This window comes from Ictidomys tridecemlineatus, chromosome 14, assembly GCF_052094955.1.
Source record: "Ictidomys tridecemlineatus isolate mIctTri1 chromosome 14, mIctTri1.hap1, whole genome shotgun sequence".
NCBI lineage: Eukaryota > Metazoa > Chordata > Mammalia > Rodentia > Sciuridae > Ictidomys > Ictidomys tridecemlineatus.
Genome location: NC_135490.1, coordinates 55,722,920 through 55,746,934, shown reverse-complemented (window position 1 = coordinate 55,746,934; position 24,015 = coordinate 55,722,920). Strand labels below are relative to the sequence as shown.

Genomic DNA, 24,015 nt, shown 5'->3' with positions numbered 1-24,015 from the left:
TTGAACCCATGAATGCTCTTCTGAAGAGCTCATCCCTAGCCTTAATTTTTTTTAAAGTTGTTGGTGGACTTTTATTTATTTATATGTGGCACTAAGAATCGAACCTAGTGCCTCACACATGCTAGGCAACTGTGCCTAGCCACAACCCCATCCCATCCCCAACCCTTTTCAAATTTTCTTTCTAGGTAGGATCTTGCTAGTTTGCCCAGGCAGGTCTTAAAGTTTATGATCATCTTGCCTCAGGCTCTCGAGTAGCTGGAATTATGGGTATGTGCCACCAGGCCTGCCTAAAAGTTTTTAATTTTGATGAAAGCCAACTTAGCAATTTTTTTCTCGTTTGTTTTTAGTGTCATTTCTAAGAAAGCTCTCCCTGATTCTGTATTTCCTTCTAAGAGTTTTATAGTTTTAGCTTTTTGACTTAGGTTTGTGGTATGTTTGAGTTACTTTTGTGTATGGTTTTACATAAGCACCTAAATTTCAAAGTAGATTTGGTGAATTCAAAGTTTGTTCAGGCTCTTATATTAAACCATACACAAAAATTAACTCAAACTTATAGACCTATGTATAAGAGCTAAAATTATATTTCACTGTCCCAGTGCCATTTCTTGAACATTTTTTTTTTTTTTTAATTTTTATGTGGTGCTGGATTGGACCCAGTGCCTCACTCATGCTCAGCAAATACTCTACCACTGAGCCACAATTCCTGGCCCTGAACAGACTATTTTTAACCTCATTTGAATTGCATTGGCCCTCATGTTGTGTATCAGTTGACTATTGACGAGGCATTTTATTTCTGGAGTCTCAGTTTGATTTCATTGACTTATTTGTCTATTTTTATGCCAGGACCACACTTTCTTGGTAGTGTTGTGGTTTAAGTTTTAAGATTAAGAAGTATAAATCTGGCCAGCACTGTGGTGCATGCCTGTAATCCCAGCAGCTTGGGAGGATGAGACAGGAGAATCGTAAGTTCTAAGCCAGCCTCAGCAAAAGCAAGATGCTAAGCAACTAGTGAAATAAAAATAAAAATACAAAAATAGGGCTGGGGATGTGGCTCTGTGGTTAAGTGCCCTTGAGTTCAATACTTGCCCCCCGCCCCACAAAAAAGTGTAAATCTAGATTGAGGATATATCTCAGTTGGTAGAGTGCTTGCCTTGCATGCATAAGGCCCTACACTATCAAAAAAAAAAAAAAAGTGTAAATCCATGGACTATTATGTAGCTCAGTGGTAGAATACTTGCCTACTAAGCACAAGGCCCTGGATTTAATCCCTAGTACTAGTGAAAAATAAAACAGAGAAAGTATTAGTCCTTCAGCTTTTTTTTTTTTTCTTTTAAGAGAGGAGGGGGGAGAATTTTTAGTATTTTTTATTTTTTGGCGGACACAACATCTTTGTTTGTATGTGGTGCTGAGGGTCGAACCCTGGTGGCACGCATGCCAGGCGAGCGCGCTACCGCTTGAGCCACATCCCCAGCCCCTAGTTCTTCAGCTTTGTTCTTTTTTTTTTTATTTAAGATTATAATTTTTTTTCTGGATCTTTTGCATAATTTTAAGATTGGTTTGTTAATCAACATCTGTAAAAAACCAGCTGGGACTTTGGGTCTTGCTAGGTTGCTAATAATCTCTATTAGATTCAATATATAAATCAGTTTAAAGGATAATTTCTACCTTAAAAACATTAGGTCTTCCAGTTAGTTAACTTCCATATCTTTCTATTTATTTACATTTTAAATTTATTTCAATAATGTTTTGAGTTTTTAATGTATAAGTCAATTTCATACTTATTTTGTTAAATTTATTCCCAAGTATTTTACTTTTTTTTTGTAAATATTTTATTCTTTTTGATGTATTATGAGTAGAATTGTTTTCTTTTTTTAAAAATATTTTTTTTAATTGTAGATGGACATAATACCTCTATTTTATTTTTATATGGTGCTGAGGATCGAATCCAGGGCCTTCCACATGTGCGGCAAGCACTCTACCACTGAGCTACAACCCCAGCCCTGGAATTATTTTCTTAATTTGATATTTTTGATTGTTCATATCCAGTATGTAGAAATGCAGTACATTTTATACATTGATTTTGTATGGTGTAACATTGTTGAACTTATTTTTTGTTTCTAGTAGGTTTTTATGTGAATTCCTTAGGATATTCTACATCAATATTATGCCTTCTAGGAATAAAACCAGTTTTGTTTTTTCCCTTCCAATATGCTGTCTTTTATTTCTTTTCCTTGCCTGTCTGATATGGTGTTGAGTCCAGGTAGTGACAATTGATTGTCTTTGCCATCTTTCCAATCTCAGGGGCAAAGTATTTAGTCTTTGCTATTATATATGGTATTATTGCAGGTTTTTGTAGATAGCCTTTATTTGGTTGAAGAAGTTCCCTGCTATTTCTAGTTTGTTGAGAGTGTCTGTTTGTAAATGGGTTTTGGATGTTGTCACATGCTTTTTCTATATCAAATGAGATGATTGTGTTCTTTTATTCTGTTAATATATCAATTGGTTTTCATTTGTCAAATCAGCCTTGCATTCCTGGAATAAATCCAACTTGGTCATGTTATATAATCGTTTTTATTGTTGCAGTGTTCAATTTGCTGGTATTTTGTCCAGGATTTTGGCATTTCTATTCATGAGGGATATATACGGGCAGTACTTTTATTTTCTCGTGCTGTCCATCAGGGTAATTCTGGTCTTCAATAATGTATCGTGCAGTGTTCCTCTTCTATTAATTTTTGGAAGAGTTTGTGAAGGTTTATTATTATTATTCTTTAAAGATCTGGGTGAATTCTCTAGTGTGACCATTTGGGCCTGAGCTTTCCTTTGTATTTAGCTCTGTAGGATGGCTTCTTCCTATATATTAGTCTATTCAGATGTTCTATTACTTCTTGAATTAATTTTGGTACTTTGTATCTTTTTAGGAGTCTATCCATTTTATTATCTACATTGTCTGGAGTTTTTCAAAGTGCTCTCTTAAAATCCTTTTGATTTCTCTAGGGTCAATGGTGATGTGTTCTCTCTCTCTCTCTCTCTCTCTCTCTCTCTCTCTCTCTCTCTCTCTCTCTTTCTCTCTCTCTTTGATACAAGGTATTGAACGCATGGTGCTTACTCACTGAGCCACATCCCCAGCCCTTTTTTTTTTTTTTTTTTTTGAGACATGGTCTTTACTAATTTAGGGCCTTGATAAATTGCTGAGGCTGGCTTTGAGCTTGTGCTCTTCCTGCCTCAGCCTCCTGAACTGCTGGGATTATAGGTGTGTGCCGCTAAGCCTGGCTCTCACATTATTTTTTTATTTTTAGTTGTAGATGGACACAATACCTTTATTTATTTTATGTGGCTCTGATAATTGAACCCTCTCATGTGCTAGGCAAATGATTTACCACCACTGAGTCACAACCCTCACATTACTTTTAAAATGTTATCTATTCTCATTTTTCCATATTTCTTTTCAGACCTTCTTATATGAATATAAACTTAAAATAGCACCCATAATTGTATTGAAAGTTTTATATTCTGAATTTAGTTTTCACTTTATATGCCAAATATTTTTTCTGTTATCATAGTATTCAGTGACTTTTTAATAATCTATTAAGTTGATGTGCTATATTTAGTTAAAGGCTTATTTGCTTCCAAATTTTTGTTATTCTGAATAGTGCTAGTACAAACCCTTTTCTCAGGGGCCTTTTACCATTGAGCTACATCCCTTGTCCTTTTTATTTTACTTTTAAATTTTGAGACAGGATCTCATTAAGAAGGTCTTGTTAACTTGCTGAGACTGATCTTGAACATGCATTTCTCTTTCCTCAGCCTTTTCAGATGCTGTAATTACAAGCATGTGCCACTGTGCCTGGTGATCCTTTATCTTTCAAACTAATTTCTCGGGATAAATATCCAGGAGTGTCATTTCTGGCCTAAGGGCAGCTAAGGTTAAGAGCATGTGTTGTTAGCAAAACAGTATTAAGATCATAAAATATATTATCTATACAGCCCTTGAAATTTCAAGAAATGAAATTGCTGTGTTTCTTAATAGGTGTTGGGTGATTTTAATATTAATCTTTTGACTCTAATAGTAGTCTTATTTTCACTTTTTTTGTAGTCTTTTTTTGCATTAAGTATATTAGTCCTCGAGAGTGTGAATATGAGAGGTAAAAAGAAAGAACAAACTTCAGTGTAATTTAATGGGTATAATATTAAGTTTTAGTTTGAAAATTGGCTGGGCTTTTCTAGAACATTTATTTCTTATTGAACAAGAAGTCAGTTTTTTTAGACTTTTATGCAGGTATACTTGAGGCCCTTCTGATTATTTTGAGACTTTTTACTACAAAGAACTCAAGTTATTAGAAAATATGTTGTCTTCAATAAATGAGAAAATATTGCTTTTTAATAACCAAGACTTTATATATAAGTGGAATAATTTTATTTTGGATGTAGAAACACATCTGAAATAGCATATTTGTTACTCAAATATTATTTTTTAGTTTACATGAATGGTTTAGGTATAGATTATTTTAGCATCATTAGCCTTGCTTTGTTTTCCAGTTTAACTTTTGTTGCTTAGTGTTGAACTCCAGAAATATTTTTGTTCTAGAAATAATTTATTCATTTTTCGATGTGTCACATTAAATAGATGAGTAAATTCACATTTATGAAGTTTTACTTTATATTTAATGAGAGTAATACATAGACAAAAAGTACATATTTCACTTGTTTTTCACTTCTAGGAATCTTTTACCCAAAGTCAGAGTCAGTTTTATAGTAAAAGTTGGCCTCAGGGAAATTTTCTTTAATCTCCGGAGAGGCTAAAGCTGCTTTTAAAGGTTTTGTTCACCTTCTGTAGGAGCTAGACCACTTCAGTGTCACGTTTTCTGATGTTGTCCATCATGCTTCTAAGAGGGTTAGGTTCACTTTTCAAGTCTTTCACAGTTTTGTTTTTTACACAGCAGCAGCAGTCAAGCACTTCATAAAGGAAAGCCAGCACCACTAAAGATACTACAGTAAATATAAATAAAAGCAGAATGACAAAGCAGGCAGTGTTCCAGTTATCATGGAAAGGGTAAATTTTTTGAACTTGAAAACCAAGATACTGATAAACAGAGGTGGTGGTTTCGTTCCAGTGACTGGAAGCCATTCTTAGAGATTCCACTTCTTGTATTGCTCTTTTGAATCTATAAAAAGGTAGAAAATGAATATATGTAACCAAACTACAGATTTGTCCATTCAAATCTCAGTTCTAAGATTTCTTAATAAATTTATATAGGCAACACGAGTCTTCCTTAGTATCTAAAAGATTTAATTACTGAATTGTATTTTTGAGTGCTTTATGCCAAATATTTAAACTACACTTTTGTATATCATTGGTTAAATAAATATTTGTGTTTAACATTCATTTACAGAAATTAAGTGCTAATATGAAATTAAGTGCTAATAACAAGGCAGCTGACTTTGTTTAAGCTTGAATAAATAACTTATCAATGAGCAATTATTGATTAAAAATTTTGGAGTTTTAAGTTTGTGTTCTTCAGACTGCCTCTGGAAAAGCTTTGTCATTGCCTGTATGTATTCTTCTTACCTTGGGTCAGTGTATTTCTGTCTTCTGTTTTTACTTCTTTAAAGACAGATGTTTTGAATCAGGAAAGAGGAGCCAAATGAAAAATAGTAGAGAAAGAAAAAGCCAAATAATGGCAGTTTTCAGAATGAAGATAAAATAAAATTTTAGACTAAGTTTCCTGTGAAGAGAACTCAATCTTGATATTGTTTGATATATAGATGATAGTATGAACTGTTTTGTATATCTAAATGATCCATGAACACTATATTAAAAAATACAAATTCAGCCCCTGATAAGGTAGCTGCTATTAAATTACTATTCCATTTCACAAAGTAAACTAGTGGGTTAAATTTCAGTGTTCTTGCATTGTTTTGGTCTTGTTGACCACTACTTATTAGATCTTAAATAGAAATTCAAAGATTAAAAATTTGATAGTTTGGAACTAATGAGAAGCTAAATGAATTTTTATTATCTTGGTCTCTTAAAGATACATTTTTAACCCAATTTAAAAGATTATACTAAGACAATTTTGGAAATAAGAGGAAAAATGGTTCTATTTCCTTAATTCAATTGATTGCTATCACTTGGTATGCTTTTTCACTATATACTTGCAAGCAATCTTTACAACAAATGTTTATTACTCATCGTGTACCAAATACTTCTGGAGGCATCTTGTTTGCATGTTTCACATGGGTAAAACTTCAAGGTAGTACAGAAGTTTGAGTATAACAAATCCGCATGTGCTTATACAACATATGTTTATCAACTCTTGATTACTCTATACTTCTACCCACTTGCTTCTATGGCATGGATTATTTTAAGCCAAATTCCAGACATTTAATCTAGAAATATTTCAGTGTTTATCTCTAAAAGATGAGGACTCTGCTTTTAAATAAAAAAGTTCCATATGATTTTTGCATCCAAGCTCCATAGCAATATAATTCTTCAAGTTTGTTTTTTTAATATTTATTTTTTTTAGTTGAAGTTGGACATAATACCTTTGTTTTTTTATTTATTTTTATGTGGTGCTGAGGATCGAACCCAGGGCCTTGCATGTGCTAGGTGAGCGCTCTACCGCCGAGCTACAACCCCAACCCCTAAATTTGTTTTCTTAATACATATAATTTTAAATCTTTGATTGAGAGAATAATATTTTCTAAAGTTTTTGTTTTCTATCCTAAATCAAATTTTCTTGGAAAATTGCTTTGCTTCTTTGATTGAACATGCTTCTTTCCTTTTTTCCTTCCTGTATTTTGAAGATTTAATTGATGATTTGAGGGCAGATTTAAAGGCTTAAATACATTTTTTTTTTTTTAATTTAAGAATTTCTTCAGTTTTGGTATTTGGTGATCCTTCATCTTGAAGTGAGGGATGACAGACTTAATGGGTAGTAATTGAGTTAATTGTGTTTCATAGTTCAGGAACATGCAAAAATACATTGTCTGGGCATGGTGGCACACATCTGTAATACCAGTGACTCTGGAGGCTGAGGAAGGAGGATTACAAGTTCAAATCCAGCCTAAGCAACTTAAAGAGACCCTGTCTCAAAATAAAAAATAAATAGGACTAGGGGTGTAGTTAAGCACTCCTGGGTTCAATCCCTGGTGCCAAAAACAAAAACAAAAAACATTGTCCGGGGCCTGTGTTTGTAGCTTAGTAGTAGAGTGCTTGCTTAGCATGAGTGAGGCATTGGGTTTGATCCTCAGTGCCACGTTAAAAAAAAAAAAAAAAAAAAAGAAAAGGTATTGTGTTTATCTACAACTAAAAAAAATAAACCCCCAAAATACATTTTTAGGAACTTAGGTATAGTACTTCCCATTACATTATAGTATTTTCAATGTCTGCACACCCAGCGTTTCAAAATTATCTACTTATCCTTTCAGTTTTCTCTTCAGAACACATTCTTATGGGAAAGCAGGTCTGCTTCCTCGCATAACTTTGGGAAGCACGATTCACAGTTTTCCTTGGGGTGACCATCATGTGCACCTTGGTATTAAGTAATGTGGATGTCTTGATAGGCCATTCGTTGGTTGTTGATGCCTTTGATTCTAATCACTATGCAGATAATTATTGAAGTAACTTATAGAAACTTACTCATGTGGAGACAAAAGTTAGGTCTTATTTGACCTGGCTCTCCTAATACAGTAAAGGCATGTGAGGGTGCTTGGGCACGTGTACACACATCTTAAAAATGTCTGGCTTTTAATTGACCAAGTTATGTTCATGTCACAATGAATCCCACTATTATGTATAATTATAATGCACCAACAAGAATTTTTTTAAGGCATTTGGAGCTCCCATAAGATTTTCAACATTGCAAAAATGCACATATTTTTGTGAGGGGTACCATACATTGTTACAGTGAAGCTTTACTTCAGTGTAAATGTTTCATGTCTTTTTTGAAGAACCCAGGTAATAGAGAAGGAGAGGAAGAGTAGGACCTTGGGGAACTAGAGGGAAGTGCCAGCTTGTATGAGTGGAAAAAGAGTAGGAAGAAGCACCTAAAGATCTAGCTGATGGTTTTACCTGTTCTAACCTGAGGCCTGTACGATCTCCAGCATTTATGGAAATAATACTTAGACTTTCTGTTAAGGCTGTTTACGTTGATCCCTTACTGAGATTTCCATCCCCCCACCTCTGGTGCTGGAGTTGAACCCAGAGCCTTGAACATGCAAGGCAAGCTCACTACCACTGAGTAAATACCCAGCCTTATCTCTTTTTGAAATCTGGGAATCTGTTCTAAAAGATTTTCTTCTAATTCTGGCATTAGAAGCAGCTGCAGAAGGAACAGTAATAGGGAGAGAAAAGAGACTTGAGAAGAGTAATTTCTATATAATGCTTCTCAAATTAGATTAATCTCTTATTTTTTTTTTAGAGAGAGAGTGAGAAGAGAGAGAGAGAGAATTTTAATATCTATTTTTTAGTATTTGGCAGACACAACATCTTTGTATGTGGTGCTGAGGATCGAACCCGGGCCGCACGCATGCCGTGCGAGCGCGCTACCGCTTGAGCCACATCCCCAGCCCTAGATTAATCTTTATTATTAATGAACTTATTTAAAAATGTTGTTTCTCTGTTGATTTCAGATACCATTATAGCAATTTTAAATAAAAATGAAAAACCTTATCCACAATTCTACTTCTATAATGCAGAAAAAGTTTTAATTTTTTTCCTCTGGAAATTGACTACATAAATCTATAACTTGGACCTGGCTAAAATTATTTGGAAGTTATTATGTTGTGTTTTAATTTACTATAAGACAACTTTTTTTAGTTTTGACTTTAAAACTGGGGAGAAGTTTTAATAATGTAAGCTGCCATTTCAAAATGAAATTTTAGAAAGATTAGAAAGTCAGTTTAAGGAATCTCATTCTCTTTATTTATTGATTGATTTTTATTTAAATTTTTTTTGTAGTTATAGATGGATAGATGCCTTTATTTTATTTGTATGTGATGCTAAGGATTGAACTCAGTGCCTCACACATGCTAGGCAAGCACTCTGCCACTGAGCTACAGCCCCAGCCCTATTCTCTTTATTTTTGAAGTACAACTATTTAAGTTTTTTTAAGGCTCTCTTTCCTCTAAAAAGTAAATAAAAAGAGCAGGAGAGGAGGGGAAGGAAAAGGGGCAGTCAGGCAAGTAGGCAGGCAGGCAGAGACAAAACTAAATTAAATTATTTGAGGTTAACTTGTACCCATCTATGAACTCTTCTGGCTGAATAATGTAGGATTTCCTTTCATTTGAATCACTGTGTAATGATATGGAAAGGGTTTTGGAATATGTTACATTAAAAGAATGAGGTGCAGTACTGTGCATATGAAAAAGGGAAAATAATATGTATTCTTTTTTATATATTTTATATATATTTTATATATGTGTGTGTGTATATATATATATATATATATATATATATATATATATATAGTTGTAGTTGGAACCAATACCCTTATTTTATTTATTTATTTTTATGTGGTGCTGAGGATCAAGGTGAGTGCTCTACTGCTGAGCCACAATCCCAGACCCGTAATATGTATTCTTAGCTGTATCTGCACCAAAATTTTGCAAGGATTTAGAAGCCAATGACAGTGATTGTGGGAATGAGTGGAGAGGAAAGAGGGGCAGAGGAATATGCACAATTTTTACTTTGTTATCTTTTGATTTTTGAACCATTGGTATTTATTACTTGTTTAAACAAAAGCATGATCTATTTTGAAAGAAAGAAGATTACTGTTCTTTGCCTTTGAAATAAAGTTTTTTTCCTTGTCTATATGTTATGTATCTATTCAATATAGCTATTGAGTTTTTGTATCACTTTAAAAATTAAAATTGATAAACACTGTCATTTTGATTAGACTGTGTACTTTATTCACACATAAAATTCATATGATGATTTTGCTTGCAGTAATGACTGGAATAGCAATGTATGCCACCTCCATAGACACTTGTATGCTTTGTGAGAAATGTCTAAGCAGTTTAGGAAAGAATTATATGACAGGCTTATGATGTAAATTATGATAATTTGCGACTTGAGTATATTGATAATTGATGAGCATCTCAATACATTCTTGCTTTAGTTAGCCCGTGGTTACTTCTGAAACAAAGTAAACTTTATGGTATGGAGATATTTTCCACTTTAATTTTTTTGGGGGGTACCAGAGACTGAACTCAAGGGCACTCAACCACTGAGCCACATCCCCAGCCATATTTTGTATTTTATTTAGAGACAGGGTTGTTATGTCTACTAAAAATTTTATTAACTATAATCAGTTATCTGATTTTATAGTATTCAAATGTGAAAATATCATTATTGCAAGGTTGCTTAGCACCTTGCTGAGGCTGGCTTTGAACTCTCGATCCTCCTGACTTAGCCTCCCGAGCTTGTGGGATTACAGGCATGCTACAGGTGTGCGTCACAGTGCCCAGCTAGTCTACTTTAAATTTAATGTGTATATTTTTTTAAAGTGTAGAGGAGTGCTGGTAATTTTTTTGTGTTAAATTTAAGGTAAAGACTGAGTCTTACTTTGATGAATTAGACATGCAAAAATAAGTATACCATTAGGATTTTCTCCTATTCTGAGACTACATTTTTGAAACATTTAATTTATATCAGTTAAATGCTTAAAGATGCCTTATAAAAAGCAAGAGAAAATGGCCAAAACATGTTAAAATAATCTGTTATAATTTTTGTTTTTTTGATTCTGCCCCTTTAAAATTGCATTGTAGAAATCAGGGAGTTTAAAATAACAAGTTTAAAATTTTTTATTTAAACTTGTTGAAACACCATTATTTTATTTTATTTATTTATATGTGATGCTGAGAATTGAACGCAGTGCCTCACAGATGCCAGGCAATTCTACTACTATTCAGCCCCAGCCCCAGCCCTCAAATAACAGTATTTTATAGTTACATTTTTAGTTTTGTTTTGTTTTATGTTATTTTTGATACACTCCCTTTACCTGCTTTTCTTCTTATTTCAAAAGACCCCAGTGGAATATATATGGGGTAGGACTTGGAATTGTTCTGGAACCTTGGATTGTCAGATAAGAATAAAATTATGCTTTACCCTTTTTTAATGGCAAAAACCCCTTGACTTCTCTGGTGCTTGTAAGCATATCACTTTGAAATATAATCAGTTAAAAATAAGATAACTTATGATAAAATATGATCAGTTTAAATACAGAGCAACTCATTCAATTTAAGCTTTAGAGCTCTCCGAGATCAGTCATGCTGCTAAGTCCATTTAGTGAAACACTAATGAGCATCCATCTGCACTAACTATGGATATATTACAAATAAAATATAGGCTGTTGAGAGTGTTTGAATAATGTGGGGTGCTCAGGGTTCTATTTATAATTTACCTGAATATAAGTTTTAAGTTAACAGTTTTATTTCACAAAGTACATTAACGGAAACCTTTTTTTGGCTGCCATATTTTGTATTAGAAGCAGTATGGTTTCTAGGTAATTAACCCAATAGTGTTGAACCTGGGGAGCTCTAATATCAGCAATCTCTGAACTTAGTAAGGGATATCCTGCTCCTGTTAGTTGAGTGCTATGAAATAGAAGGAATAGAAATTGTGAAACAAACAAAAAAACCCACCAAAGATTAAATGAATTTAGCAGCAAGATAAAGGCAAAAGTTGGATCTTTAGGTCAGTATGTATAATATATTGAGCATGTATCTAAAGCATCTATTAAATAATGATATTTTCATGTTTGAATACTATAAAATCAGATAATTGATTAGTAGTTAATAAAATTTTTAGTAATCATAAACAATTACTCTGAGCCATGAAAATATTATTATTACCCAGAATTACCCTTCTTTAACTAGTTCTTCTTAGAAGGTATTTTTATTTTAAAGTGTAGTTTTTCAAGAAGATTTACTTCTTGTTTATTCTGAGGATCAGTTTAAGAATAACTTCAACATTATATTTAAATGCTGTGATAAATTTTGTTATGTAGCTTGTAAAAAAATGAAAGGCTATCTAAAAAAGATTCTGTTTAATAATATGATTTGTATAATACAGTGAAATAAATTTCACTTTGAGGACATAATTAAAATGTTAGGAAAATCTGAAGCTCTGTACATCCTCTTTGGTTACAGTAAAACACAGTTCATATAATGATACCTTTTAAGGTCTGAATATTTTGTATAAAAATCACAGTTGTGATAATTTAGCATTTTCTGCATCTACATTTTTATAAAATAATTTTGAACTATTTTCTCATGTTTGTTAAAATGTAGTAAACTTTCTCACTAGTAACTGCTGGAATAATTTGCACATGTAATCAGAAAGCTTTAATCCAGGGTTTGCTTTTAATCTAGATTTTTCTTTAAGAAAAATCCTTTGTTTAGACTGAACTGCTGAAATGAAATTGCTCTGAGAAAAACAAATTAGCAAGTAACCAGCCAGTTAACATCAAATGCTTGTGGTTTACTGAAGGCCTGGATACAGATCAGATTTGTACAAAATGTAATGAATTTTCCATTAAGGCACAGGATAGTAAGGGTGCTTATCGAATAGCACAAGGCAGTCTTCATATTATAATAAAATTCTACCAAGCAGTGGAATGAAAACATTGTTCTTTTTTGGGTCTTTATAAGGAACAAGGCTTTCTGATTGATTTTCATGGTGAAATATTTACCGTCCTAAGGACATGGAGTACTAAATAAAAAAGATCATATAAACCTACCTCTTGTCTGAAAGGATGCTGTCGAAGCGATGGAAGCGGTGGTATCGTCTGTTTGTAATGCAGTCTACAGCACAGCCAAGATGGAGCTGTGCTTCTATTGGTTGAACACAATGCAGCTGACAGTTTCCTCTACGTTCATTTGCATTAAGACCTGACACCCTGAAGAGTGAATCATTCATAAAGGCAAATAGAGCTGTCTGCTATATCAACTGTCACTGCTTCTCCTATATTTTTTATGCTTAAGCTTAATTTCTTTATAGGAATTGGTGATTCCTTAGTGTTTACAAAATTGAATGTCCTTTGGTGACTATTTCGGCTGTAGGACTAGAAGATAAAGTAACGTAGGAAACAAGGGTCCAGTTTAACAAGCTTGATATTTCCTCCAAGAAGTGTGCATAAAATCTTTTTTTTTTTAAAGAGAGAGAGAGAGAGAGTGTGTGTGTGTGTGTGTGTGTGTGTGTGTGTGAGAGAGAGAGAGAGAGAGAGAGAGAATTTTTTAACATTTATTTTTTAGTTTTTGGCAGACACAACATCTCTGTTTGTATGTGATGCTGAGGATCCAACCCAGGCCGCACGCATGCCAGGGGAGCGCGCTACCACTTGAGCCACATCCCTAGCCCTGCATAAAATCTTATAAATGAAAATTTATGTTTCTCTCAGTATTTGTTCTATACATAAATCTTGCCTTCTCTAAGGGATTCTTTCTTTCTTTTACTATTTTTTAGTTGTCAATGGGTCTTTATTTTATTTATTTATATGTAGTGCTAAGAATTGAACCCAGTGCCTCACACATGCTAGACAAGCGCTCTGCTTCTGAGCCACAGTCCCAGCCCTCTAAGGGACTATTTCTTTGTGTTTGGACTTAGGAGAAATTCACAGGGAAATAGTACATTTTTCAGCTCTTTTAAGTTGTAAGAGGGTTAGTTTAGGCAGATATTTTACTTATATTTAAAAAGCAGCCTGTGAATTTATTTATTTATTTATTGGGTCTGGGGATTTAACCCAGTGGTGCTTAACCATTGAGTCACATCCCCAGCCCTTTTTAATATTTTATTTAGAGATAGGGTCTTGCTTAGGGATTTGCTAAATTACTGGGGCTGGCTTTGAACACTTGATCCTCCAGCCTCAGCCTCTGGAGCTGCTGGGATTTCATGCAGGGCTATTTTTATTTTTATTATTATTTTTTGAGATGCTAGGGATTGAACCCAGGGATTCATGCATGCTAGGTAAGTGCTTCACCACCAAGTTTCATTTCCAGCCTCAGTCTATGAAGTAATTTATTTTTGGCTCTGGGGATTGAACTCAAGAGTGCTTTACCACTGAGCTACATGCCCAGCCCGCCCCCCCTTTTAAATTTAAGTTGTTGATAGACCTTTTTATTTATATGTGGTGTTGAGCATCAAACCCAGTGCTTCACACATGCTAGGCAAGTGCGCTACCAGTCAGCCACAGCCCATCCCCAGCCCTTTTTAAAAAATATTTTTAGAGCCTGGGTCTCATTGAGTTTCTAAGTTGCTGAGGCTGGCTTTGAATTCGTCATCCTCCTGCTTCAGCTTCTAGAGCTGAGCCACTGGGATTACAGGTATGTACCTCTGCACCCAGCCTGGGGGCTGGGGTTAGGGCTCAATGGTAGAGTGGTAAAAGTAGAGTGACCAGCCCTTTTTATTTTCTGAGATAGGGTCTTGATGAGTTGCTAAGACTGGACTCAAATTTGCTATCCTCCTGCCTCAGCCTCCCAAATTACTGGAATTACAGGCTTTCCTGGTGAAATTTAAATGACAAAGTCACCTCCAGTTGGCTGTTCAGAGATACAATGTTTTAAATTATGATGTATTTAGAGTTTGATCTAAATTAACAGTCAAGATTTTTAACTAAGGGAGTGGTTGTTAAAACTGCAACAGAGTGGGTAAATCCTTGCTACACAGAATTGTTTTTTAAAATCATAGATAAATCAGTACATTAGTTTTTGGGGCTAAAAAGGGGGGCATGGAAATACCTTATTACACTCATACTTTCATTCAAGAAATAGTTATTGACTATGGTTGGCATTAAAAGCTAGAGACCCCGTGGTAAACAAACTGTATGTGGTTCATAATTATCCCTTTTAAAAATGGTGTTTGTCCTTAATATATTGTCATTTCTTTTTTTGTAGTCTTCCCAGTAGGTTGTTTATACAGTATTGTAAGGATAAAGCTTTATAGTATTTTTACTAAGTGAAAACCTGAGACGTGAAATATGCATTTATTAGTTTCTATGCTCTGGCAAAATAGACAGTTTCATACAGAATAATTTGTGTAAAGGCCAGTTAAGTCTTATATAAGGCAATATCACAGGGTTTACAACTGGATTTGACTCTATACACCTTCAATTTTCTTATGTTTAAAAAAGGACAATAACACTTCTTAAATAGAATTTTTTGGAGTGATTAAATGGGCAAATCACTTAGGAAGGTGTTTGACATGTAATAAGTGTTCAGTAAATCTCAGTTACTATTATTATTACAAAATGTGTTCTGAACACCGTGGGAAAACAGATCAGTATAATATTTCCTAATTGAAATAGTGATTGTGAAAACATATTGTAAGGCGTTCTTTTATTTTTTATTTTTGTAGATGGACATAATACCTTTATTTATTTATATGTGGTGCTGAGGATTGAACCCAGTGCCTCTTACATGCTAGGCAAACACTCTACCACTGAGCTATAACCCCAGCCCCCAGGCATTCTTAAAATTATTGTTATTTTTGGAAACATAGTAGACTTCAGTGGGTCAATTATTTGTCAAAATTATGACAGTCATTTTAAGGGAAAATTGCATATGAAGTTTCATTTTAGTCTCTAAAAAGCATATCAATAAATACTTTTCACTAAGTAACCTCAAATGAGTATTATGTTGCCATTTAGAAGCTTCTCTTTTGGATCTCTGACAAAGGTTACATTTGACTTGTGGTTGTTCTAATGCAGTCTTTTGTTTAAATGATTATTACCAAGCTGATGCCAGGCATTGGTTCCTTCTCTTGTATTTAACCTCTCTTTTTGTGGACCAGCCACATGGAAACTTTATAATGTCTGATGTGATGCCTTGCTAATAGAAGGTGTTCTTCTGAAATGTTTTTCTAGTATTAATGATGAATATATACATATTTATGTATTCTGTATACATTATATATTTTAATATATAGTATAAAAATATATATTTTACCATTCCTGTGACTATTGAAATGTGTTTATGATGCAATGATGGCATTAGGGTTTCTGCCTATAAGTATGCAACAAAGTGATAGGTAGTCTAAAGCAAATTCTCTCTTTGAGGAACCTTTATGAGAGGTGAGGGACTCATTTTATCTGTTAAAAACACCATGTGGATTAGATTGAGATTTGTAATATCTAATTATTGGTGGGGGGTTGATCAAATTTGAGGTAAGAGTGAGGTAAAGATACTTACAAAAGAACTGTATTTTGAGCCTAGTGGTGGAACACTTGGTTAGCATGCGTGAGGCCCTGGGTTTAATCCCTAATACCACTACCTCACCCCAACTACCATCCCCCATGCAGTGTTTTAATTCTTTTAAGTTATTTATACTTTGTTTCTATACTTAGTGAGAAAATTGATAGTTTAATATATATGCAAAGAAATTTTTCATCACATTTTTATAGCATAGAATTTATTAGAAGAAAAAATAAATATTTTACCATATTGAAAATCATCTTGGCTGCTTAAAAGTTATAATAACATATAATATGAAAATATTATGATTGTTTTTGAATTTTATTTCCAGATCATAGCAATGGATCATTTAACTTGAAAGCTCTCTCAGGAAGCTCTGGATATAAGTTTGGTGTTCTTGCCAAGATTGTGAATTACATGAAAGTAAGTACTTTGCTTGGATAACAAAAATTCTATTTCAACTTTTTGGCCAAAGAAGAGGATGGGAGATTGGGATTTTCAGAAGTTAAATTTGTATGCATGTTATAACTTTTTAAATTCTACACTTTCAGTGTGTGGAATTTATTTTTGTGTGCCTCAGTAAGACTGTAAAAAATATTTAATGTTTCCAGCCTTTTACACTATGTTAAATTGACAGTGCAGCAATTCACATAAATATATTTAATTTACATATATCAAGTACATAATTTAAGCCCACCATTTCACATAAAAGGAGTATGCCCAGGCAGTAGATATACCACCACCACCACTACTACTACTACTACTACTACTTTTTTTAAAAATATTTGTTTTAAATTTGTTTATAAATAGTTGTAGGTGAACACAGTAACCTTTTTTTATTTTATTTTAATGTGGTGCCGAGAATCGAACCCAGTGCCTCATGCATGCTAGGCAAGCACTCTACTTCTGAGCCACAACCCCAGCGCATATCACTTCTTTTTTTTCGTTTGTTTGTTTGCTTATTTATTTATAGGTACCTACACAAAGCAGAAGACAACTGTTGTGTTGTATATCTTTATTTATATATTCGTGGTGCTAGGACTAGAACCCAGGGCTTTATGCATGCCAGGCAGACCGTCTACCACTGAGCCCCAGGCCCAGCCCCACACATCACTTCTTTTTTTTTCTTTTTAATATTTTTTTAGTTGTAGTTGGACACAATACCTTTATTTTTTAAATTTTTATGTGGTGCTGAGGATTGAACCCAGCGTCTCGCACGTGCTAGGAGCGCTGTACTGCTGCCACAACCCCAGCGCCCTCAGCCCTTTCTTAATTGGTCAATAACTGCTGGCAAAGCCAGTGGGAAGATGTGAATGTTTTTTCAAGATAATGTGCCATTGACACGAGAAGTAAAAACTACATAGTTCAGATATGGCGGTGATAGACTCTTGGGGGAGCAAATTAGAGAATAACTGAGGGTCTTAGAAAAATATTGACTCTCAAAGAATTAGAATTTAATGTTTTGAAGATTTAGTAGTTTTTTTGTTTTTATTTATTTTTTTTTAGTGTTTGGTGAATACAATATCTTTATTTTATTTTTATGTGGTGCTAAGGATCGAACCCAGCGCCCCGTACATGCCAGGCAAGTGCGCTACTGCTTGAGCCACATCCCCAGCCCAGATTTAGTTTTTGAACTTTAACTTTGAAGATAGGTTTTGACTTAAGACTTTGAATCTTAATTTCATTTATTAAAGTGAAATTCCACTTGAGTGAAGATTGGTGATTTCCAATTTGTCTCCTTGTGCTGAACTCTTACTCCCATTCAATTACTAGTTGCATCTCTTGAAAAAGTCAGAGAAAGTGCTGTATTGTTATTATTTTAATATCATCCATCTATTGCATAAAATATAAATCAGTTTTTAACCATGGTAAGACTTATCTTTTATAATTTTAGAAACATGGTGTCTGGCTACATCTGAATTCTGAGGTTTGTATTTGACAGAAAGCAGAAATATGTTAGTTTATAATTTCTCAGAACTAATTGGGAATATTTAGAAAAAAAATGCATTTCCTTGAGGCGGTCAGTCTTCAGAGAGAGATTGTTAAATTGTCATGTTTTTGCTACCTTGTTAACAGTCTTCATTTATCTGGCTGCCTTACTTATAAGTTTTGAGAACAATTATTCTCAAGTTTTTCCTTCTGTTCCCTAAAACAGTTTTGAAAAGTTGTTTATGCCTTTCTACATACATAGATTAATAACTATAGTAATTTAACAGAAGTCTAAATAGTGATATTATTTAACAAAAATTTTAAATAACAACCAGAAATATGGAATTTCTGCCGGTGGCGGTGGTGGTGGTGCATGCCTGTAATCCCAGTGGCTCTAGAGTCTGAGGCAGGAGCATCTCAAGTTCAAAGCCAGCTTCAGCAACTTAGCGAGACCCTATCAAATTCAAAAAAGGGCTGGGGACACAGCTCAGGGATTGAGAGCCCCTGGATTCATTCCCTGGTACCAAAAAAAAAAGAAATGGAATTTCTGGCATGTTGTAATATTTCAATGAGGGGTGTGTGTGTATGTGTTTATATATATATATATATATATATATATATATATTTTTGGTACTGTGGACTGAACTAAGGGGCATTTGACCACTGAACCACATCTCCAGCCCTGTTTTGTGTTTTATATAGAGACAGGGTCTCACTGAGTTGCTTAGGACGTCATTAAATTGCTGAGGCTAGTTAGCTTTGAATTCACGATCCTCCTGCCTTATCCTTCCAAACTACTGGGATTATAGGTGTTTGCCATGGCACCTGGCTCAGTGAGATATGTTACTCTTTTAAATTTATCTAATTTAATATGCCATTATTAATTTAAAAATATAAAAATAATCTTCCTAAAAGGTTCAAAATTTTAATTATTTTTTTTCTTGAAACTTGTATGTCACTTTGTTCTTGAGTTTTATCCTAATGTTGTTTATTATTATGGTTAAAATCATTTATTGATCATCTCTCAATAAATGATGTGTAAATAAATTGAACTTTTGCTGGGGATGTGGCTCAAGCGATAGCGCGCTCGCCTGGCACGAGTACGGCCCGGGTTTGATCCTCAGCACCACTTACAAAGAAAGATGTTGTGTCTGCCGAAAACTAGAAAATAAATATTAAAAAAAAGAATTCTCTCTCTCTCTCTCTCTCTTTCTTTAAAAAAAATAAATTGAACTTTAAAATATTTTCTTATCACAAGTTTCTTAGTATTAAAAATATCTTTGTGTACACAGCTGTTTATAATAACATTAAAATTTTTATTAAATTTCACTTTGTATATAGCAAATCCATTCTTTTTTTTTTTTAATATTTATTTTTCAGTTCTCGGTGGACACAACATCTTTGTTTGTATGTGGTGCTGAGGATCGAACCCGGGCCGAACGCATGCCAGGCCAGCGTGCTACCGCTTGAGCCACATCCCCAGCCCGCAAATCCATTCTTTAATGAAATGAATGAATGTATTTTCTCTTTCTCCATCAGTTCTTGTATCTGGAGTTTTATATTATTTATAGAATTGAATAGAATTTGGCCCAGATCTGTTCTTGTTTTTAGATTTTGTACGGTTAAGTGCTGAAAAATAAATGTTTATATAAATAAGTTAATTCTAATGGAAGTTTTGTGATAGATAATGTTCCAAGTTATTTGCCAAAAATCACTTAGTGATTTATCATGAAACGTCCATCAGTGGACGGACAGTTCTGTTAAGTTCTTCAGTTTCAAGATAGGCAAACAGTGGAAGCCATCATTACCAGGTCTCTAATAATTCTTATCGTGTAGGAAGTATATCAGAAAGGCAGGGTCTGGGGGTATAGTTCAGTGGTAAAGCTCTTTCCTAGTATGTTCAAAGTTCTGGGTTCAATTCCCATTATTGCAGCAATATAAAAACCAAGATCAGGCTTTATTAAGACTTATCATATGTGGCTTTCATCTTTTCCCTTGTAGATACTTTGTTTAACTTGATATACCAAAAAGTAATTGAGAAAATGAAAACATTAATTTCAGTATATCTTTGCTAGTGCAAATTTTGGATAAACTTTTATTATGTGTTTAAATAGATTTTGTCTGAATGAAAGTTTAGCTTATTAATTTTAGGAAAAGTATCTCTTGGTTAACAAAGCTAATTTCCATTGTGAAACCAACCATCCATATCTACCTTGCTTTGTATGATATAAAGTGTCTTATATATTTAAGTTCATTTAAACAGTTAATACATATTTTGGGTGGTACAAAATCATTGAGAAGTAAATTATGGAATGCATATTAAAAGATGTTATTAAAGTAATTTATGGATATTAATGAATCAAGGGACACAATGAAAGGTGTTATTCCTTTTTAGTGTGTTTGCATCTTCTGGTCTCTCTCCCTCTTTTTTTTTTTTTTTTTTTGGTATGAAGGATTGAACCCAGGGTCACTTAACCACTGCCCTTTTTTATGTTTTATTAAGAGACAGGCTATCTTTGAGTTGCTTAGGTCCTTGCTAAATTGCTGAAGCTGGCTTTGAACTTAAAATCCTCCTGCCTCAGACTCCCAAACCACTGGGATCACAGGTGTGTGCCACTGTGCCTAGCTAACATCTTCTGGTCTCTGATGCCCAGCTCTTATATATAAATGAAAGGAAATGATTCAGAAATAACTCCATATATTTTTATTTGGGATAATTAATGAAAGAGAAATATAACTATTACTAAAAACAGACTTACAGCTAGTGTATAATTTGTATTTTGTTAATAAGAGGTAGATATTAAACTATTTAAAAGAAGTAATGAGAATTTACTAATTAGAATAAAAATTTTATAGATGGGCATGATATGATGGAGCAAACTGTAATCCCAACAACTTGGGAGGCTGAGGCAGAAGAATCTCAAGTTGCCTCAGCTAGCCTGGACAACTTAGTGAGATCTTGTCAAAATAAAAAAAATGAAAGTACTAGGGATATGTCTTAGTGGTAGAACAATCCTGGGTTCATTCCCTAGTACAACAACTACAAAAAAGGACAGTGTACATTCGATCTAACAGCTTAGAATGTGTATAGTTTCATCTGTGGGTTTTATATAGCATATATTTATTTATTTATTCTAATTTGTTATATATATTTGTTAAATTTAAAGGAATCACTCTCAATTGATATTGCTTTAGCTCTTTAAATATGCTTTTTAAAGCAAATATGTACTTAAGAATTATGTTTTTAGAATTGTTCATAATAACATTTAAATTCTTGAAAAACGTCTATTTTATCATTGCATTTCTTACTAGTCCTCTCTTTGCTTTGCTTTTATCAAGCTGCTCTAAGGGCATTGTGTTCTTGGAAAATACCAAGTGAATTTGGTGTGGGGATAGAAGAGAAGAAACTAAGGGAAACTATCAATTGTCTACAAATTATTTAGAATGTCCCAGCTGAGGCCAAAGTGTGCTAATTTTAACTCTTAGAAAAAAATATGAGGCTGGAAAAGACAAGAATCCCTAGATAGGGCTGGGGTTGTAGCTCAGTTGGTAAAGCATTTGCCTTGCATGTGTGAGGCACTATATTCTCAGCATCACAAAAAAACAAATAAATAGAGGTATTGTGTCTGTCTACAACTAAAAAAAAAAAAAAAAAAAATGAAGCCCTAGATAGGGGTAGTTTTTGCCATCTTAATTATCATTAAGTTTCTTTTGACCTGTCCTTTTGTTTGGGTCCCTGGAATTTGACATATCTTTATCATAAATTCTGAGTACAGGTGAGCTGTACCTTTTTTTTTTTTTTTGGCAAAGAATGAAGAGACTGTTTTGAAAGGGAATGGTACAGATTGTAGTTAATTTGTAAACTGATTCTTGCAAAATCTTCAACTACCCTTTACTGTTTTTGAAGACCTGATGAAACCAAGAACTTAGGAAAGAAATAACAATAAAAATGCTCCTCCTCATAGTTTGTATATTTAACTTATGGAAGAACCATTTAATTGCTTAATGAGCATTATATGGAAGACATATAAGGGGAGTCATCAGGGAACTGAGACAGACATAGTGAGATTTATAGCAAGAAGTGACAGCTTTGGAGAAAGTGATAAACAGGAAGAGAAAGAAAAATAAAGGAAAAGAAAGAAAAGTAAAGGCAGATACAAGAAGTTCAGAATCATAATCGTAATACTTGAGAACATTTGGGACAGGGACAAATTACCCAACACATCTCCAGAGCTCTACAGCCTAGTAACTTAGATTATAATTGTTAACTGACATCAAGAAGATTAAATTATGTTCATTGGCGCCTGTTTAGGAACATAGAAGAAGTTTGTGGTCCATTTTAGAAGGATTTTTATAGAAATAGTTTATATAAAATGAATTTTATTGCTTAAAAGAGTAAGTCCTAAAAGCACTTATCTTAAAAATTCCCTTAAGATGGATACCTCTTGAGATACTTTAGTTCTCAGATGATAAATCAGAGTCTACTCTGTTTTGATAGAATGATATTTCTCTTCATTTCACCATTATCCCTTTATGTGGTAGTATCTCAGTTATTAAAAAGACCATGTCAAAAATTTGATTAATTGGATTTAGTCTATCAGTATTTTTCAGAATGTCATTCTCCACCTGGCAATATGAGCATCAGTTGGTAAGTTGTTAGATATGCACATTTTTAGGACCTTTCCTATACCCACTGAATGTGAAACTGTGAGAGTGGGAGTGCAGCTTAGCAGTAGTCTCTAACAAGCTCTTTGAGTGAATGATGCAAGCTAAAGCTTGAGGACCACTAGCCTAGCTTTTGATTTTATTCCAGCAGTTAATTTAGAATTTTGAAAGTGTAGAAATTGACTAGCTCATAGACACAAGTTTTGGTGAATAGTAGAGCTCTTTAAGAACCTGGATTTATTTACAGTTTTAAATTATATGTCAATATCTTTCATAGGTATAAAAACCCTCAAGGTATGAACAAATTGAATCTGATCATAAATACATTGTGATGAAATAGACCTTACTCTAGACATGTAGAGGTGGCTCATACTTGAAAATCAATGTAAGTTGGAAAGTTATATCCCTGTGTGTATTATATGTCAAAATACATTCTGCTGTCATTTGTAACTGAAAAGAATAGATAAAAAAGAACAGATTGCGGGCTGGGGATGTGGCTCAAGCGGTAGCGCGCCCGCCTGGCATGCGTGCGGCCTGGGTTCAATCCTTAGCACCACATAAAAACAAAGATGTTGTGTCTGCTGAAAACTAAAAAATAAACAAATATTAAAATTCTCTCTCTCTCTTTCTCTCTCTCTCTCTCTCTCTCTCTCTCTCTCTCTCTCTCACACACACACACACACACACACACACCACACACACACACACACAAAAAAAAACTTAAAAAAAAAAAAAGAACAGATTGAAAAATGGGCTGGGGTTGTAGCTGAGTGCTAGAATACTTGCCTCGTGTGTGTGAGGTACTGGCTTCCATCCTCAGCGCCACCTTTAAAAAAAAAAGAATAAAGATATTGTGTTCATCTACAACTAAAAAACAAAATTAGAAAAAGATTTAAAAAAACAAACTTGTAGCTAATACAAATAATAATAGAGGTAAAATTCCTTAATCCAATAGAGCAGGCTTTTTCAATCTTCTTACTATGGAGGAGCCATTGAAACAATTTTCAGTTTCAGAGAACCCTTGCAAACAATTGTTATACTTCACACTCATACATATTAATCAGTAAATTATGGATACAAGTTCATAATAATCTTTTTTGAGTATAAAATGTTATTTTTCTTTGTATTTTGCTCAATTTATTAAGTTAGTGTATATATATATATATATATATATATACATGCATATAAAATTATTTTTTGGTGACTCCTCCTCCCTAGAAAGGATAACAATTC

General features: G+C 33.7%; 2 protein-coding genes across 3 annotated transcripts in view; one reads left to right on the top strand and one right to left on the bottom strand.

The window, feature by feature from the left end:
• Positions 1 to 24,015, top strand: part of Gtf2e2 (general transcription factor IIE subunit 2) — a 74,314-nt gene that overhangs the window by 5,760 nt on the left and 44,539 nt on the right. The window contains exon 3 of the mRNA XM_005340373.4: positions 16,520 to 16,611. Within this exon, the coding sequence (XP_005340430.1) occupies positions 16,520 to 16,611 (92 nt within the window). The remainder of the gene's footprint in view (positions 1 to 16,519; positions 16,612 to 24,015) is intronic.
• Smim18 (small integral membrane protein 18) lies at positions 4,574 to 12,881 on the bottom strand. 2 transcript variants are annotated; one of them, XM_040269258.2, is made up of 3 exons: positions 12,741 to 12,863; positions 5,567 to 5,602; positions 4,574 to 5,162 (listed from the first exon to the last, which is right to left on the bottom strand). In XM_040269258.2, exon 3 carries the CDS (start codon positions 5,123 to 5,125, stop codon positions 4,838 to 4,840), a length of 288 nt encoding a protein of 95 aa, XP_040125192.1. In that variant the 5' UTR covers positions 5,126 to 5,162; positions 5,567 to 5,602; positions 12,741 to 12,863; the 3' UTR covers positions 4,574 to 4,837. The 2 variants fall into 2 exon arrangements, with proteins under 2 accessions (XP_040125192.1, XP_021575943.2); XM_021720268.3 differs by lacking the exon at positions 5,567 to 5,602 and having other exon boundaries at positions 12,741 to 12,881.

Bases quoted from the DNA above. Each gene is read 5' to 3' on its own strand.
- Smim18 (XM_021720268.3), bottom strand. From the start codon at position 5,125: ATGGCTTCCAGTCACTGGAACGAAACCACCACCTCTGTTTATCAGTAT.